Source organism: Miscanthus floridulus, chromosome 9 (assembly GCF_019320115.1).
Source record: "Miscanthus floridulus cultivar M001 chromosome 9, ASM1932011v1, whole genome shotgun sequence".
NCBI classification, from domain to species: Eukaryota; Viridiplantae; Streptophyta; class Magnoliopsida; order Poales; family Poaceae; genus Miscanthus; species Miscanthus floridulus.
The window spans coordinates 85,898,456-85,918,474 of record NC_089588.1 but is presented as its reverse complement, the minus strand read 5'-3'; the positions used below and the strand labels follow the sequence as shown (position 1 = coordinate 85,918,474).

The 20,019-nt window shown below is 42.6% G+C and overlaps 1 protein-coding gene across 1 annotated transcript; it reads left to right on the top strand.

Moving 5' to 3' along the window:
* Positions 1-4,124: 4,124 nt before the first annotated feature.
* On the top strand, positions 4,125-6,517 carry LOC136482307 (cinnamoyl-CoA reductase 1-like). Its single transcript, XM_066479521.1, has 5 exons — positions 4,125-4,454; positions 4,616-4,770; positions 4,897-5,082; positions 5,606-5,958; positions 6,075-6,517. Exons 1-5 carry the CDS (start codon positions 4,301-4,303, stop codon positions 6,259-6,261), a joined length of 1,035 nt encoding a protein of 344 aa, XP_066335618.1. The 5' UTR covers positions 4,125-4,300; the 3' UTR covers positions 6,262-6,517.
* The last annotated feature ends 13,502 nt before the right edge of the window (positions 6,518-20,019 follow it).

The following is a 20,019-nucleotide window of genomic DNA, read 5'->3' as shown; positions in this document are numbered from 1 at the left end:
GTCAGCATCGTGAATGGCTATGTCAGGCATATCCACATCATCATCATTTTCCTACAGAACATTCACACCAACCTTGCCATGCATAGTCCATATCGTATAGTTTGGCATGAACCCCCTGGTAATCAAGTGCGATCGTATAGACTCAATTTGACGAAAGTTCCTTTGATTCTTGCAATCTTTGCAAGGGCAGAAGACAGAGTTCCCATTCCCAGCATGGGCTTTGGCATCAGTGATAAACTGGCTGACGCCGTGCATGTACCGCTTGTCCGTTCGGGACAGATGCATCCACTCTCGATCCATCTCTGCACAAAAAAATACTGAGATAATAATTACAAAGAATTGATAAGAAATCGAGCTTCATGAACAACAATTGTAGCTCGAAAGTACCATATTTGAAAAACATTATTGTACACTAATTATTGGAAAATTGAAATTGGTAGCCCCAGCCCTGTAAATTGAAAATCGTAGTAAAAAACAATTATTGCACAATAATGAAGAACAATTATTCTACTCTACTTCTAAGAACTAATTATAGCATCACATACTAACATTGATGATATTGACCACCATGGAATAATTAGCTAGGAATTTAAATGTGTTCATAGACACCAACCTTTTGGATGATGGATTCACCATAATTTGAGCCTTGCACAGATGTCCCATTGGAAAAGTGCTCTCTAGAATGGAGAAAGAACTAGAATGAGAATCAAGCAATGTAGCCATCAAAACGATACTAATTAAGCAACAAAATCAAAGGAGTGGATGTTTGTTACTAACCTTAAAGCAAAAAGATCAAGCCATTCTTCAAAATCCAAGCGCTAGCTTCATGGTGAAGAGGGAAGGGCCCAAACACGCGCATCTGTTCTCGGGATGGAAGAGAGGAGGAAGAAGAGGACTGTTGCAGCCTTTTTGTGCTGCAGGCTTATCACCATTGGTTGTTAGCTAGAACCGACAGTGATAGATCCAAATCACTGTCGGCTCTTGGTTTAAACCGACAGTGATGAGTGGCCGCCAAAACACTGCCGGTTCAAGCCACAAACCGGCAGTGATGTGGTCCTTCACTGCTGGTTTGAGCCTAGCCCCAATCATTTTATCATTTTCAAGCTCATAACCGGCATTGAAGGTACATCACTGTCGGTTGTCACAAATCCGGCAGTGATGAGGCCGACAGTGATGTCCAAATCTGAGGTAGTGGCATGTATGAAAAACTTTGGGAGTTGGCTATAGTGGGATTTTCCTAGGGTTTTTTTTGCTTTTTTTTTGGCGCTAGAAATCGATCTGTAAGTGTGGCTGGTTTTGACTGATTTCTAGGCACTCATAAGTAGAGGCAGACAATTCTGCCAGCTCAACAAATCTATTCTAGTTGTCTCATCTAGAGATCTTTTTTTGTAGTAATAACTTTTTACTTCCTGATTAACTGCTTGAAACCCATGCTTGCAAGCTTTCTGGGCGGAGGGAGTAACAAAACGAGAGCCATCATTGTGCGACGCTTTGCAGCCGGTGTTTTTTGATACAACTAAGGATGAAAACGGTCGAACTCGGTCGAAAAACTCCTCAACCGTTTTCTATTTTTACATTTGAAATACGAAAGCGAAAGCGAGCAAGCCAGACACGAAAACGAACACGAACTTACGGAATATCTAGAATTTTGGAAACGAACCAATTCGAGCGGAATTATATCGAACACGGTCGGTATGCGAAAATTCAATACGAAATACCGACCCACAGTGCATAGCATTAAACAAGTGCACGACCAAATACATAACAAGTTCACAACTAACAAGTGCATGATCTAGTTTAAGTGCATAACATTAAACAAGTGCGCGACCAAATACATAACAAGTCTAGAACAAGCAATTAACAGAACATGAACGTCTACCCGGGGGCTCCGGGACACGCGGCGCTCATCCCGCGGCGTTGGGTACGGGCGCCGAGGCGGCCAAGCACAGCGCACCGAGAAGCAAGTGCTCTCAGGTCACATATTGAGAAGCAAGGCGCGGCGACATCGATTTGACAGTGTTCGAAGTGATAGGCCGCGGCTGCTGCTGCTGCTACGTGTTTCGTAATCGACACCGAGTCACCGAGTACGAGCGAGTCTTTCTTCATCTCTTTTGTCATGGATCGGTCACAAGAAACCAGCAGATCGACACACCTTTCACGCAAACAGTGACGATGGCACGCGTATGCATGCATGCTAATCTCGCAATAGAATACACTAACGGATGGGTCGGAGCACACACATACTTGTATCAGGCGGGGAACGGACAGGCAGCGGCGGCGGCACCTGGGGGCGGTCGGGAGCGCCTCTGCTCTAGGGTTTGGGTGCTGGGGCGCGCGGTCATGGGCCATGCGGGCCTTGTCTTGGGCCTGGGGGCCATGCGCGCGCACTGGGCCAAAGGAAAGGGACAGGCCGCGGAGCAGGCCACGAGAGGAGGTGGGGTTCGGCTGGGCCGTTGGGGAGGCCAAGGCTGTCTGGGCTGAGGGCGCAGGTGGGCTGCTCGTGCTCAAGCTGGACCAAATTCGGTTCGAACCGAATTTAGAATACGGAAGACTCCGAATAAAATGTAGAAAAGTAGAAATCGGTCGAACAAAGTCTAAACCGAATTCGATCCGATTTTCGAATTTAGTATTCCGTATTTTGTCTGAAAATACGAATTCGCTCGGGTCAAATATAGAAAACGATGCGGTTCGGTTCGGGATATTTCCTTTCCATTTTCATCCTAGATACGACGCAAGTGATCCTGGGCCTCACCTTTTTTTTTTCCCTGTGTCCGTGTTTTTCTACCGTTCCTTTCTTGCCATAGTCAGCATAGAACGCAAGAAGTGGAGACACGCGTGTCGATCAATGAGCTAGTATATGTCAGGTGAATAATTGAGAGATGGTGTCTTTTCAAAATGACGTCCAGGATGCAAGGAAAACCGATAGTAAAGTCGAAGCATCTGCTTCCTAAATCGTCACGTTCACATCGCCCATGATCGTCCAGAAAGCGTCGCTCGCGTGGAGATATATTAATTGTGAACACATCCGATACCATCTGCTTTTCTAGAAGCCCGCATGGTCGGCTAGCTAGCAGCAGTCCTAGGGCTAGCCGTCATCACATTAACTTACAAATATCAACCACAAAATTTTGTGTTGTATAAGGCGTTTTAGATTTTTTTATTAGATATAAATATTATAGTCGGAGTTATATATATCGTCACAGTTTCCACCCCTCTTGATTCTTGGAAGAAGAGGGGCACAGTCAGCAATAACGTCACATTTTCAGTTTTTTCACTATTGATTGAATGTAATCAAACCTGAAACGGTTCTCTCTATTGCACCAGATTAAACACTGGATGCTGTCATAATTCATGAGCTGCTGTCCACACAGACACAGATAGTGTCACCGAACAACATATCCTTCATTTTCTGAATGTGTACATGTTTTTCATTAAAAGGGAGAATAACGTGTAGGAGGAGTCTACTAGGCAACAAAACCCCGACACCCAGCCTTACTGCCGATGAGTGGAGAAAAAAAGTAATCAATAAGACAATAAGGAACTTATACGTACAAGCAAAGCAAGCAGGCAAGTGTGATCTCCAAACTACCCCTACTGCTACGAATAGGCATGGAAGCGTAGGCTGTGGCAGAACCGAAAGCGTGACGTTGCCGGCCCCAGCCTGAAACCAAACAAGTCGTTCGTGTTGGTCCATCAGTCCATGCAAGCCATAAGCCAATATTCGCTCCCGACTAGGGTAGCTGCTACCAACTCTGATCTGCGCTGGGTGGCCAACGCGCGACTCAACTAGCTAGCTCCAGCTCTACCGGTTCGATCAGGATCTTCCAGTCTCCATGTACTAGCTACCTTCCCACCCTGACGTACAAACATATATAGTACTAGAAGCTTCTTGACAATTTTTTAATCGATTGTTACTACACTGATTGAACAAATGTATGTATATCAGTCCTAGCCAAACTTGCACATTCATTCATGTGCAGATATAAATTTATTTCCCACCAACTCCTCCGGGAGTAGTGTTACAATTCTCCCGCTCACGTGGCTCCACACTTTGCAACTGTCTTCAACAACTCTGGTTCTCGAAGTCTCGGTGCCCCCAGTATATATACACAGACATATATGTGCCTCAGCTCCTCACACACACATCCTAGTACACTACTGTCCTCAGCTGCTTACCCACCTAGCGAGAGCATACATGTCAGACTAATAACCGCCTAGCTATCTATCTATCCACATATAACCTCTAGTCTAGACTAGAAACAAACATCTATCTATCGAAGCGCCGCTCGAGATAGCTAGGATGCCAACAGCAGAGACGACGACGCCCGTGCCGGCGCTCTCCGGGCAAGGCCGGACAGTTTGCGTCACCGGAGCTGGAGGGTTCATCGCCTCGTGGCTCGTGAAGCGCCTCCTCGAGAAGGGTTATACAGTCCGCGGCACGGTCAGGAGCCCTGGTGCGTGCGTGGGTTATCCCATCCGATCATGCATTCGTGTCGTTGATATTTATGTGGTATATATCAACAAATCTATTTAATTTGCAGATATATAATGTAACTAACGATGCATGCATATTGTCCTTTGGTCCTTTTGTTCAACGAACGTAACTCTCGATCAGTCGATCCAAAGAACGACCACCTGAGGGCCCTTGACGGCGCCGCCGATCGCCTCGTCCTCCTCCGCGCCGATCTGCTGGATCCAGAAAGCCTTGTCGAGGCCTTCTCCGGCTGCGACGGCGTCTTCCACGCCGCCTCCCCGGTCACCGATGACCCTGTAAGTTGCTAGATATATATAGGACGACACATATATATTTCTTGTCGATCCATGCATGTAATTAATTATTAAATTGTTTGGCTCCTATCCGCCCGCCCCAATGCAACACTCACATGCATGCTGCAGGAGATGATGATCGAGCCAGCAATCCGGGGCACACGGTACGTCATGATGGCGGCGGCAGACACCGGCGTCAAGCGCGTCGTGTTCACGTCCTCCATCGGCACGGTGTACATGAACCCCTACCGTGACCCGAACAAGCCTGTGGACGATACCTGCTGGAGCGATCTTGAGTATTGCAAGAACACCCAGGTACACGCATGCATGAACTGTGATGGTGGGTGCATCCATCGTCCAAAATACCTATACTTTCTTTTTCTTTTGGAGTACTTCGTTTTTGCTTTGAAGCGAGCGAGCTAGGACAGCTAGCTTAACTAGTCGATGCACTAGATGGTATTTTTGTTGTCGCGCACTTGTCAATCCCCACCAAACATGCATGTGTGGATGAAAAGGGAAAAGAAGGACGTTGATATGTCAACTACACAGCTCGTGAGGTGTACGCAGTTTCTTGTTGATCTAGGCATGCATCAAATACCAACCAGCAGGCTATTCTTCTCCACCATATATTTCTAACTGCTCCAAGTACTTTTGTGCCTATATACCTACTACCCCAGAGATATATCTAGGATCCACACTGTGTAGGTCAGATCATTTACATACTATATTGGATTTCAATTAAAACCATGCATGCATTTACATGACAAAAATATGAATCACAAATGATTATTAATATAGTGCTTGATGCATGGATGAGATATATATATGGTGCATGCAGAACTGGTATTGCTACGCCAAGACGGTGGCCGAGCAGGGCGCATGGGAGGTGGCGCGGAAGCGAGGCCTGGACCTGATCGTCGTGAACCCGGTGCTGGTGCTGGGTCCGTTGCTGCAGCAGACGGTGAACGCGAGCACGGACCACGTGATGAAGTACCTGACGGGGTCGGCCAAGACGTACGTGAACGCCGCGCAGGCGTACGTGCACGTCCAGGACGTCGCGGAGGCGCACGTCCGGGTGTACGAGGCACGCGACGCGCACGGCCGCTACATCTGCGCCGAGAGCACCCTCCACCGCGGCGAACTTTGCCGCATCCTCGTTAAGCTCTTCCCAGAGTACCCCATACCCACAAAGTGCGTAGCGTAGGTCCATCGATCGAGAGATGTAGTTACAGTATTCAATTATACATACATTTTGTGTATATATATATATATATATAATTCCTAGCTAGCTAACGCTGCGTACGCAGGTGCAAGGACGAGGTGAACCCTCCGGTGATAGGATACAAGTTCACGAACCAGCGGCTCAAGGATCTGGGGGTGGACTTTGTGCCGGTGCTGCAGTGCCTCTACGAGACAGTGAAGAGCCTCCAGGAGAAAGGCATGCTGCCCGTGCTTCCGCCGAAAGACGACCAGGACCAACTCCACAAATCATGATTATTGCAACGCTGATACTGCTACCACATATATCATATTATATATATAAGCTTAAGCTATTTATAGCGGATTGATATAATTAACCTTTTTATCCACAATATATATAAATGATGTACGCGTGGCAACTTTAATTGGTGCATGCTTTCCTGTCGGGTGCCACCGACCCATGCATATACCAGTGCTGGATGACGCACACATGCAATATATCTCTTTGGACAGTTTATCTAGAAAATAATACTCCGTGTGTTGTAAAATAGATCATCTATATATTCTGAGCAATAGTTATTATGTGGGCACCTTATTTACCTGGTAGACAAATGCATGCAGGTATATGGATGGCAAAATTAGGTGCAGCCATCAAATCACGTTTGCGTTTCATACCAAACTAAGATGAAGCAGATTCTCAAAAGAAAAAAAAACTAAAAAACTAAAATGAAGCAGCTTTCCAAAACTTTTATGATCCCACACTCAAACATATTATAAGACGTTTTGGCAGTTCTAGATTCATAGCTTTCACTTTGTATCTAGACATAACATATATCTAAGTGCATAGCAAAAACTATGAATCAACAAAACCAAGATGTCTTATAATTTAAAATGTAGGGAGTAGTATATATAGGAACAAATACCAGTAGATAACGGATTTGTAGAGGCAACTAAGTACTTAAAAGCCAAACAGTGCCGGTTCCAAAAGCCTATCATTGCCGACTTTTGATCTAGCAATACATAGTCCGCAGTGTTGGTGCAGGGCTACCACCGCTGGTGCTACAACTTGTAATGATGACCATTTAAAAACACTACGTTACACAGGGTTTACAGGGGCGGCTCAAGACCATTTGTAGGGGCGGTTTGGCAAGCCGCCCCTACCAAACCGTCTCTACAAATCATGCATTTGTAGGGGCGGTTCCTACCTGAACCGCCCCTACAGTACATTTTTCCGCCAAAAGAAATTCAAATTTACAATTCAAATTCGACCAGAACATGCATATGGCCCTGTTTGTTTCCGTGTTCGCGTTGCGAGTGAGCGAGGAAAGCGAGATAATCCCGCCGAATGCCCCGCGACCAACGTTCCGAACCGCGTTCGCTCAAGAGAATTATATAAACTACAAGCACAAGAGTATTATATAAACTACAATTACAAGTCCAATTCACAAGAATATATACAATCCATCATTAAATAGACATAATTCGCAAGGTAAAACCAATGTCAAATTCCATACACATTGTTATCAACATCCTAGAGCTAGCCTTTCAGTCTCACGAAGGTGTTGGTACTGAGCATTTCTACCTAAGTCAAACTCTCGGTCATGGTAAGTGCCTTTGACGTGTACAATCTGGTCCAATATGACGTTGCAAAGGTCGCCGACGAGCTCTAAGAGTTGGTCATCCTTGTATGGGTCTCTTTTCATTTCTTTCTCTTCTTTCCACTACAAGAGAACAAGTTTCGGTTTAGTATTTCATACCATGTACGAAGTTTTTATACTACGGGTGAAGAGGTTCAAACTTATCCTTAAGGGGTGTCTTCTATGGGCACCAGTGTTACTAATCATAGAACATACATAGTATCCACAATGTACACTCCTAGGCTTCTGCTTGGGGCACTGTGTGTTTTGCATATGGAAATGTTAAGTAATGCTTTTAACAACCATGCAATGGAGTACTGAAGAAGTAAGTTACACTTACCGCACATAGTATTTTTATAGCCAGCTTTTCCTTCCTTACTGGATCATGCCTTCCGTGATGTTTAGTGACATAGAACCTAAATGCCATGTTCGAATTATTTTAGCAAATACAACTTGTTAGTATCCAAAAGTGAACGTTACAAGTATGTATACAAACATATAAGCTAATGAGGATTATCGATATGTATACGTCTTGAGAATCGATATGAAGTATTGGTATGTCACCGGTTCCCTATCTATTGAATCAAAGACCCATGCCATGCTCCTCCCGACATCGACGCCTATACAAATCCAATGGTTGCTGCATGAATTTAAGCATAGAACTAGATAAGCTCTTTTGCATTGAATAAAATATATCGAACAAAGCTTTAAGTATAGAGTTGACCTTACTTGAAGTTGTATGGTAGCCATATAGTAGAGTGTTGGAGAATTTTAAAAGCCAGGGCAATATATGCCGAAACCTTAAGGGGCTCTTCCCTTAGTTTCTTCGTATGGATGTGCTCTTTCTCCCAAAGAGTCTTTCTAGCAGCTAGCTCTTTGTCATCCAGTTTCCACTGTGTAGGGTAATTAAAATTTGTTTGTGCTATAGCTTGAGGGTCTATATACCAGGCTTTCACACTTGGCATTTGTTTTACAATGTGCACTTGCATTCTACAAATCACGGCGTGGGTTAGTTACAACAAAATTCAAAGATTACATTCATATTATATTGGAAGGACAAGGACTTACAGGCACCACGTGCGAATTAGATTCATCTCCATTGCTCCGAGGTGAAAGCATATCTACATGTCATTGAAGTCAAAGACAATTTTCCCGGCTGGGCTTCCAAATGTGCCGGTGGGGAAGCATGCTTGTACGAGGTCTATGCTCGTTGGGAGAACACGCAAGTACCAATCATGGAACCTTCTCATTCCAAGTGGTAGGCGTTGGATGTCCCGGTTTGGTAGGAAGGGCTTGCCTCTTTCATATGTTTTCGGGCAATCCTTTGACCATTTGATGGCATCAACATTTGGATACTGCTTTGCTGTTTGGTGGAGTTTGCTAGTGACAGCCTCCTTAGATGCCCGTGATGGGACTTTTTTTAACTTGGTTCTCTGGCTTGAACTGGTCATGAGAATACCACTTGTGCACCGATGAGATGTCTTTCAACGGAACATAAATTGGTCTTATGGTGATTGAGTGCTTCTTTCAAAGTTCCCATTCAGGCACGTCCTCATCTTCTTGTGCATCACCTTCTTCAGGAGGCACTCGTTGTTCATGTATCGGCTATGCTTGTTGAGAAGACTGTGGCATCTCATCATGCACTTGCTCGATACGAGCTGGAGAAGGTTGTGGCTTATCAGGCACATGCTCGCTAGGAGGCGGGGAAGAATGTGGCATCTCAGGAATGTGGTGGTCTCGAGATGGTGAAAATATCTGTCTGACCTCAACAACTCGCTCCAAATTTGGGAGAGGGGGATGCGGCGAAGAAGCAGTCAATATAATGTCCTATTTGTGCCAGAGGATGAACTACCCCATTACATCTTCGAGTAACACCAGCCCCTAAGGAGTTGCGTAGTCTATCCTCCACTGCATGAACTCGGGCTTCACGATATGCACCTCGACCCTAGTGTAGTCCGGCGGTATCTTATTATTATGGTGTAAGCCACCGGGAGGATGTGCCACACTCGTTGCTACCTCCATCACAATGTTCTGCTGACCGCTGAGAAACACCAAGGTGCAACTAGTTGGTTCCCGTATGCGATCGACGGGGGTTGTGGCTGCAGTGGAACCTTGGCTGCTAGGAACTTTCGGAGGGCTGCCAACTAATGCCAGTTCTCCTGGCAGCGTCATTAATATCCGTGGCTCCATAGACAGTCCTTGCTCCTCCAGCACCTTCGCAACTAGAGCCTTCACTTGGAGCTCAAGATTAGTCTCCCAGTCTCTGCCATGTTTCTTGTACATGTGCCTGTCCTCTTCGAATCCGTGCTTCCAGGTTGTCCTTTTCCCTAGCCCCGTGGTGCGGCCTGTGTGCTCCTTGTTTCCCAAGCCAAGGCTAAGCACGTCCCTCTCTCTGGAAGGATTGAATGAGCCCTTCTCCTTATCTTTAGCATATTTCAGTATCCTTGATACTGCCCCTTGGGTCTCCGGCTTATCAAACTTAAGATTATCGCTGGATGATTCTGTACTCCTTGCATATATCCAATTCCTTGAGCGTACCTTCAAATTCATCACATCGATATTCCCAGCAACTGTGGCCTCTTCGTCCATCTTCCTAAACTGCTCTTCCTTGGCATAGTAGCGACTGGGGCCTAGATGATGGTGGTGTTTGTTCCTCTTCGCCAGCTCGGTGTTACGGGCACTGAGCTCCAATGCCTCCGGTGAAGTCTTCTGAGCCACGAGCTCCTCCCATTGACTAGGAGTTATATTGCCGAACTTGTTGAAGGGAGTTAACCCCTTTTGGATATACTTCTTGTTGAGCTCTGACCTTCAACGTTGGAATGATCTCCCATGATCCTAAAAGCATTTTTTAACAATTCATGCTTACCCTCCAGAAATCTAAAATTGAGCTTCAGCTGTCTATCCCATAGTTCATCCTTTTTCTTCTCTGGTACCTCTTTCTAGTTAGGGATTATTGGGTTCAATTTATCTCTTACTAGAGCCCCGATCGCATTACGGAATCGTCCTCTTAATTCCTTTGGCTCAAGGATCTCCCCTGCTGGCCCAACCTCCGTTATCACATAGCATGCCTTATCTAAATATTGGTTTGCTTTTCTATCCCCTCGTTTCCTCTTAGGTTTGGTAGTCGTGGTTGTGTCTTGAGGTTGTAGAGCAGAGGCCTCAATGTCCGTCTCTGTGGCTGTTGCCTCTGCTCTCCTTTCCTCTACTCCGTCTTGTCCTAGCGAGATGTCGCGGACAGTCGACGTCGTCTTTTCCTGAGTTTCAGGAGGGACCTGTATATATGATAGGTCAAAGTGTTAGCAGAGGTAACAAGCCAAAGCTTTAGCAAAATTTACAGGCTAAGGCTTTTTCCCTACCTCCTCGTTCAGGTCAAAATCCTTGTCCAAATCTTTCTCCGTTGGCCTCCTTCTGGCTTCACGTGGGAAAAGATCCTCGGGACTTATATATCCCTCTTCTGAGTCCCCCTCATCATCATCTTCTTCTTTGCCTTCAGCAGCCTCTCCTGCTCTTCCTTCTGCTCCCCCTTCCTTCCTCGTCACACTGCTCCTGAGTAAGCATCACTTCTAGATCCTTTTCTAACTCGTTATCGAATTGCTCCTGAGTAAGCTGGTCCTCTAGTGCTTGCTCCTCATAGGTTGGCTGCTCATCATGCTCGGGGCATCAGGCTGCACTGTCTGGTGTCCGTGACATTATTTCGAGCTTTGTTCTAATAGATGCAAGAAAGTGTGCTTTAGGTACATGAGAAGGTATAAGAAATCAAAAAGGTCTATAAACCAAAGTAGTCCTATAAAACAACAATATATAAAAATGAGTAGTAGCAGTAGTAGAGGCCTCATAAACATGTCAATCATCATCTGATCTTGAACTTGGAGCATCAAGGCATCATAACAGAGAAGAGAGGAGAAGGTAATGTAGGGGTGGCTGCTAATGATGCCAAGTTCCTCATAAGTTCTTGATCATCAGCTCATATTCCATATAATGTATAGACTAGGAATTTCATCATCGGCGAAACCAAAGGAGAGGAGAGGAGAGGGGAGATTTGGCAAAAAAACCAACAGCTGCTTAGCAAACATCGAGCAGCAGCTGATGGCAAAAATAGACAAAAACTGTCATCCTTCATTTATGGCTAAGCAGCCAAGCACAATCATATTACCCTTGTACCATGCATACTAAAATGGAAAAATGAAATAAATTACTGAAATTACAAACTAAAATAAATGACTGAAAGAAAACTGGAACTGCATAGAACAAGATATACATAGAAACAACAGCTTACCAAAGGATATCAAAGTTTTTTTTTGTTCGGGTGCTTTCAGTTTAAAAATAATGACTAATTGAACGACTAAGAAAAAACATTGTTACATAAACTGTAATTCAAATACGTCTGGGGTATTAAATGTAAACTGTGATTAAGGCTTAAAGGGGCTTCAGGCTAAAGATATTATTCCTATATGGCAAGTCTAATTAAAAATCCTCAAGCTTCCTTCAGGATAGGGGTTTAGGGAAAATGGATGAGAAGTTCAAGTAAGAAAACTGAATGACAATGAGTTCTATTATTTATGACTACTTTTTTAGTTGCATGCTTTCCAATTAGCAAAAGATGTGCTCAGCATCTAAAAAAGCATCCCTAGCACTTATCTATCAGTGCCGAAGTCCTACTAAATTAAATGTTTACAGTGACAAAAACAACTGAATCTGAATGGACTTATATCAATGGAACAAAAATGAACACACACTAAGATGATACCATCATTTAGCAACTAAAGCAGCTTAGCAAAGATATGTAGTTTATGTTATTGTTAATGATTGTTTACTAATTTTTTAGTCATCTTAAATCCAATTAGCACAAAATGTGCTCAGCATCTAAAAGAACATCATTAGCACCTATCTGTTATTGCCCAAGTCCTACCAAATTAAATGTTTACAGTGAGAAAACTTGTGAAAAAAAATTAATCTGAATGGAGCAAAAATGAACAAGTAAGATGTTAGCCTTATTTAGAAACAAAGACATGCAATTTCTGTTATGATTATGATCGTATACTAATTTTAGTCGTCTTAAATCAAATTAGCAAAAGACATGCTCAGCATCTAAAAAACATCATTGGCACTTATCTGTGAATGCCCAAATCCTACTAAATTAAATGTTTACACTAAGAAAACTTGTGAAGAAACAACTGAATATGAATGGACTTATCTGAAGGGAACAAAAACGAACAGCCAGTAAGATGATAGCCTCAACTAGCAACTAAAGCAGCTTAGCAAAGACATTTCTGCTGTGTTTAATTACTGTATACTAATAAGCAAAAGATGTGCTCATCAGCAACTAAAAAAAGCTTCCCTGGCACCTATCTGTCAATGACCAAGTCCTACTGTGCATTCATATTCAATGATTCCAGCATATTGCTGGTGCATCTGCTGTGCATACTACTGAGTATTAGCCGATTAGTGATTCCAGCATATTGCTTGAGTCTACGCTCTGAAATATATATGTGATATATGAACACTTATCACCCTTTCTTGTAATGCTAGCATCAAAAAATAAAATCTATCAAAAAGTAATGTCAATAACATTTGAGTAGCTTGCCACAACACGATTTGGTGGAAGCTTATATTTTGTAATGGAGTGTTGTAGAACTATTCAACCAATGAACTAAGCAGAATAAAGAAATGGAGTCTAAAAGCATAATCAATGATACAAGCATCTAAATCAGAAGCACAACTGAGCTACTAATGCATGGAGCTAAATATCCTGCTACATACATAATGCCAGTACCATTATGCAATGAACCAAATTATTTGTGCCAGCAGAATCAGACACTTATAGTAGGTTAATATGTAATGCTTTTAGTCCTACATTCAGAATGGTACTACAGGGACACTTGTCGTAGCCATGAACTAAGTATGGTATTCCATTCAGCAAGCAGTGCTACTGCTACAGGGACACTTATAGTAGGATTAGCAGTAGAGTACTAGTAAAGGTCAATTAAAAACAATAGTAGTAAAGGAGTAGTAAGATAGTAGTAGTAAAGGTCAGATTTGATCAACACAGCAGCCAGCAGTTGGAAGGAATAATATGACAGTAGATAGTAGTAGTAAGACAGTAGTAGAGACAGTAGGAGTAGTGTAGAGTAGCATGCAGCAGGCAGCAGCCATGGCCCATGATATATATGTGGAAGGAATAATATGATGGACAGGTGTACCAGCAGCAAAAGAGCTAGTTAGCAGGGAATGAAGAGCATATATGAACATGATGATGCAGAGCAGTAGCATCCATCTCATATCATTGCAAACATGAGCAGTGGTAGTTCATGATGAAGGAACCAGTGCTAGATGGATGGATCGAAGATAGATAGATAGATGCAGATCGATGAAAGCAAGTATAAGATGTTAATAAGATGAGGGTTAGTTCAATCGATTTGCCTCAGATTTAATTGCCTTTTTATTTGACCTTGAACTTGGAGCTTAAGAAACATAGACAGCAACAAACCTCAAACAGATAGTAGAAAACCAAGATCATGATAGGCATGAAACCATGAGAGACATCCAGCCCAGCCATCAGATTATCACAACCGCCCTAGCTAGTTGCTTGGGCATGGATGTCTCACATGGTTTAATGACAACCATGAGAAGCATAAGCAGAAGATAGAAGAAACAATGCTCCAGTACCTCACAAGTCCAAGGTCATCAATGTGCATAATCCATTACTCAACTGGCACTGTTATCTTCATAGGCATGAAAAGGATCTCACAATTGTATTAGCCTCAGTCAAAAAAATGGTGGACATCATAGGCACAAAAAATGCAGGCCTCAGCTAACTGCAAACTAACTTATGATCATCTTGCAAGCTAACTGCAATCATCCCAGGTGGCAAATAAGAACACAAATTGCTGAGGCAAGTTCATGGCTCCCATGGAAGCGTGGGACACGTCCATCCCAGCCATCAGGTAGGCATGCCTACAACAGTTGCTTGGGAATGGACGTATCCCACGGTTTGATGAAAGACATGAGATAACACAAGAAGACAAAAAAGCACCAACAGGAAGAATACCCATAGCCACCTCAGATTGCTATAGTTTGCATCATCGGCCGACGGAAACCAGAGAAGCAACAGCGGAGGACGAACCAGAGAAGCACAGAGAAGCAACAGCGGAAGACGACTAAGCAAAGCACGATTATCATTGGCTCCAATACTTAAGGTATAGGGCTATATAGGCACATACATATGCAGCAAAGTGGTGGGTACATACATGTAGAGTTCCCCAATTAATATTGCCATGCAAATACATATATAGTTGACGATGATGAGTTCATGTAAACTAATTAAATGTGTCTTAAAGAGCTAGATATGCATGGTACATTAGCCTCTCAGAAGGAAGCTAAATACAATTCATAGTGTCTGTTACATAAATCATTGACGAACAATGTAATGATAATATATATATGTCTGTCATCATAATAAGGGGTTTTAGTACGTAATCATTCATCTGATGATGATGAAGGATCAGAAGCTTGGCTTGGCCTAACCATGTCTGGCTTGCTTGGTACGGTGAAGAGGACGACAGATTAGTGTGATGATGATCAATGCATGATGATATATGGGAGAGGAAGGGAAGGACCAAAACAGAGATTAAAATGGGCAAGAGCTCCTAGCTATCCTAGCTAGTTATTAGTTGCACTGGTTCATGAAGATGTATATATATTATATATGACTAGCACAAATTGACCGGTAATTTCAGTAAACCTTCTATGTGCATCTCCACAAACTTCTGTGGAACTCACACATGGCTCGTGAAAATGCCATCTTGAGAGAGATGACAGGATTAGTTGAGTAACGCTGCACATGAAAAACCAGCAGCGACCCATCGGTTCAGTTCGTCCTTGCACTCTTCCATAAGAGTGCAAAGAACAGTTAGGAAAGCTCGATCTATGCCTAATAGCTAAAGTAATATTATGATGTATGGAACTACATGGCGACTAACAAAAACAGGTGCTGACTGCTGGTGACCTTTATGCATGGCGACTACAAAGTAATATTATATTCTTTCTACGACACTGATCAGTGATGAGCTGGACATTATGGATTCATCAGAGGATTTTATAGCACAAATAATAAAGGATGATGCATGGAAAATTGGACCTGCCATGGTCCTTTTGCATTGGTTAGTAGTCAGGCGAATGCAGCACCCAACCCAGAGTGAGCATCGCCAGTCAACAAGTTAGTCCACACCCTAAGCAGAGACCGAACACCTCACAAAGTTTACTACAACCTAACAAAGCTGCTAGCAGCTCATACCTAGAGCATGCACTTTCAGTGCCTGTTAGCACTGGTGATTCTGAGAAATATGAAACATAACAAGCAACTATCGTACTGTCTAGATTTTCAAAAGTGCCAATAACAATCACTTCCTTATGGTCCATGTCTTAAGTTACCAATTTATGGCTTAATTCATTAACACCGAAGACCACATTGCAATCTTGATGAATGTCAACCGTAGCAATCAAATCAATGGCTACCACCTACAATAATCAAATCAAAAAACAAAACATGAAACTATTAGAGCCAAAAAAGGGTGGTGGACACCAGGAGCGAATGGGTACCAGAGCCATCAGGGGAGGGAGCAGGGACGTCGAGGGCGCACCATCACCGGGCCGGTGGAGGGAGAGCGGACACCGGAGCGCACGACGGGTACCAGAGCTACCGGGGAGGGAGCAGGGACGTCGGGGCACACCAACACCGGGGCCAGCGGAGGGAGAGCGGACACCGGAGTGCACGATGGGTACCAGAGCCGCCGGGGAGGGAGCAGGGATGCCGGGGTGCACCGGCATCGGGGCCGCCGGCGGAGGGAGAGCGCATGGGCACCAGGGCTGCCGGGGGGAGGGAGCATGGGCACCGGCAGTGGAAACCCTAGCTGTCGTAGGAAGGGGAACGACGGTGGAAACCCTAGCCACTGGGGGGAACGGTGGCGCACAGGGCAGGAGACGGACCGGGGGTTGGAGGCGGATCGGGGGAGGTACGGCACGACGGAGGTAGGGCACGAAGGCGGTGGAGGTAGGACATAGAGGCGGTAGCCTGCCGGCGTCGTGGAGGAGAATAGCGCCCAGACTTAGAAAATTTTCTGCCTGCCCGCGGGCTCTGGTTTATATATCGGAGTTCATTTGTAGGGGCGGCTCCTGAGTTAGCCGCCCCTACAAATCGATTTGTAGGGGCGGTTCCTGAGTTAGCCGCCCCTACAAATATTTTTCAATTTATTTTAATTACTAATTCTGTAATTCATTCATATATAAAGAACACAATGTAAATTTATATATTAGTTTTTTTATTATTCTATATATATAAATATATGTATATATAAACACTTTTATTATATATATATATAGATATAATTCTATATTTTCTTCATTACAAAAACAATATTTTAAAAATTGAAAATTTGAATTTCAAAACAACTAATAGAATTTTAGCACACGAAATGACCTCAAATGAAAATTTGGTAAACATCAAAGTTGTAGAACTCATCAAGATGTACAACTTATATTTTGGTCATCTTTTCATTTGACAAAATTTGAAAAGTTCAAATTTTGAATTTCAATAAATGGCAACTTCAAACAAGATTTTGAAATCTTAAATGATTTTAAATAAGAAAGTCATGAACATAAAAGTTATTGAACACAACACTATCTACAACTTTTATTTTGGTCATCTTTTCATTTGACTAAATTTGAATAGTTCAAATTTTGAATTTTAATAAATGGTAACTTCAAACAAGATTTTGAAACCTTAAATGATTTCAACTAGAAAAGTCATGAACATAAAAGTTGTTGAACTCATCACTATCTACAACTTTTATTTTGATCATTTCTTCATTTAACAAAGTGTTAGTAAACATTATTCACAAATCCACATATCACTCATAGTTTCATAAACTATACGAGAGACATGTTGATTTGTGAACAATATTTACTATCACTTTGTCAGATGAAGAAATGACCAAAATAAAAGTTGTAGATCTTGATGAGTTATACAACTTTGGTATTCATCACTTTTTCAGCTGAAATCATTTGGTGTTTCAAAATCTTGTTAGAACTTGTCATACTTTTAAATTTGAAAATTTGAATTGTTCAAACTTTGTCAAACGAAAAGAATGACCAAATCAACACAGTAACTTGATAGGGCATGATTTTAGAAAATTTTAGGAAAAAAACCATCACATTTGGAGTTAGTATGAGGGAGAAAGACTAGTTACAAATTTTACCCAGAGATTAAAAAGAAAAATCACAACTGTTCATGATGATCAATGATGAACAAGTGTGATTTCTCTTTTTAATCTGTGGCTGAAACTTGTAACTAGTTTTTCTCCCACATACTAACTCCAAATGTGATGGTTTTTTTTCCTAAAATTTTCTAAAATCATGCTCTATCATTTTAGTCTAGTCATCTATCTTTGTCACTAATTTTGAACAATTTAAATTTTGAATTTCAGAAAATGACAACTTCAAACCTGATTTTCAACCAATAAATGAATTTCAGCTGTAAAGGTGATGAATATAAAAGTTAGTTGAACACATCACTATCTACAACTTTATTTTGGTCATCTTTTTATTTGACAAAATTTGAACACTTCAAATTTTGAATTTCAGAAAATGACAGCTTCAAACCTGATTTTCAACCACTAAATGATTTCAGCTGTAAAGGTGATGAATATAAAAGTTGTTGAACACATCACTATCTACAACTTTTATTCTGGTCATCTTTTTATTTGACAAAATTTGAACAGTTCAAATTTTGAATTTCAGAAAATGACAGCTTCAAACCTGATTTTCAATCACTAAATGATTTCAGCTGTAAAGGTGATGAATATAAAAGTTGTATACCTCGTCAAGATCTCCTACTTTTATTTTGACTATTTCTTCATTTCATAAAGTGTTAAGTGATTTCATAAAGTTTTAGTAGTAATAGAGTGGATGTTGAAATAGATTCATCTGGATGTTGCAAAGGGTAGTCTCACACACATGCATAAATGTAGTCTCACACACATACATAAATATATAGTCTTACACACATACATAATATATATAGTCTCACATGCATGCATAAATGAAGTCTTACAAACACACACTTACACAAACACTCCACGTTCAACAACTAGCTAGCCCGCTGTAACGACTTTCACCTTGACACCTTTTCGTTCCCATGGCAATATGTCTTTGGGCAGGTTCTTTTCCACAACACTGATCTTCTTAGGACAGTTTAGTGAATAGCGGCATCTCATCGTAGTTATTGTAAGCTTCAACATCGTCCACGCCATCAACTTCTGATAATGTGCTGTTTTCTCGGAGGCAACCACGTGCTTTATCTTCTTCTTAGGGGAGGTTACTTTGTGGGTCAGACATATAGAAAACTTGTGCGACATGTGAAGCGAGCACCCAAGGGTCATCTTGGTAGCCTAGATTCTCGAAGGTCTAGGACTCTCAATCTGATCTCATTCAGTTGGTGTTGTTTGATCCAGCGGCATCGAAACAGGGCCACCATTATATCCCTTCCATAGTCAAGTTCCTATATCTCTTCAATGATGCCAAAGTATTGGATCTTTCGCCCCAATCCATCGAGAGCCTCTATTCAAACGCCGCTGTTTTTGTTCACATATTTACTATCCTTTACGTGGGTATAGTACGTATACCCATTGATGTCATAAGCATTCCAAGATGTCACTTGTCTCGATGGCCCCTCCGCCAACCTACTGATGGTAATAGAGTCTATGGTTTCTCTAGGCTGGTATGTTTTGGTCCTTCAACCATGTAGTTAGTCGTTGCTTGTGCTGTTTCATGACCCAATCATCCGAACGACCATTTCTCTCCACCATAATGATAGCTAAGTGTTCATCAATGTACGGTTGCATCAGTTGTGTACTCTGCAAGACACTGTAATGCGTCCGACTCACCTCTTTGTAATCATGGTCGATGAACACTTTTCTACCACTGGTGCCCTTCCTAGCCAAGCCTACCCTTGTGACGAGAATCGGGTTTACCAATCCCTTTCTATACTTTTAGGTACTCTTGATAGCACTCGACGACTTCTTCAGTACTATAACCCTCTATCATGGAGCCCTCTAGGGTATGCTCGATTATGCACGTATCGACTTAGAACCGACATGAACCGCTCATAGGACCACATTTCATGCAAGTAGCAAGGGCCCAAGCGCCTGTATCTGATGAACCATGTGAATCATGAGATGTGGCATTATATCAAAAAAGCAGGAGGTAAACACATCTCTAGTTGGTTTTGTGTCTCCACTACAAATTCATGTAGGTCACTCAGCTCTTGCTTGCCAATCGTCTTCTGTGAGATCTTCGAAAAGAAGTAGCACATGCGGGTGATGGCCATTTTCAAGAACTCTGGCTTTATAGCCCTGATTGC

Excerpts from the sequence above, each read along its gene's own strand:
- LOC136482307 (XM_066479521.1), top strand. The coding sequence starts at position 4,301 with ATGCCAACAGCAGAGACGACGACGCCCGTGCCGGCGCTCTCCGGGCAA. Across the intron at positions 4,455-4,615 it reads CGGCACGGTCAGGAGCCCTG|TCGATCCAAAGAACGACCAC; the intron begins GTGCGTGCGTGG and ends ACTCTCGATCAG. Across the intron at positions 5,083-5,605 it reads AGTATTGCAAGAACACCCAG|AACTGGTATTGCTACGCCAA; the intron begins GTACACGCATGC and ends TGGTGCATGCAG.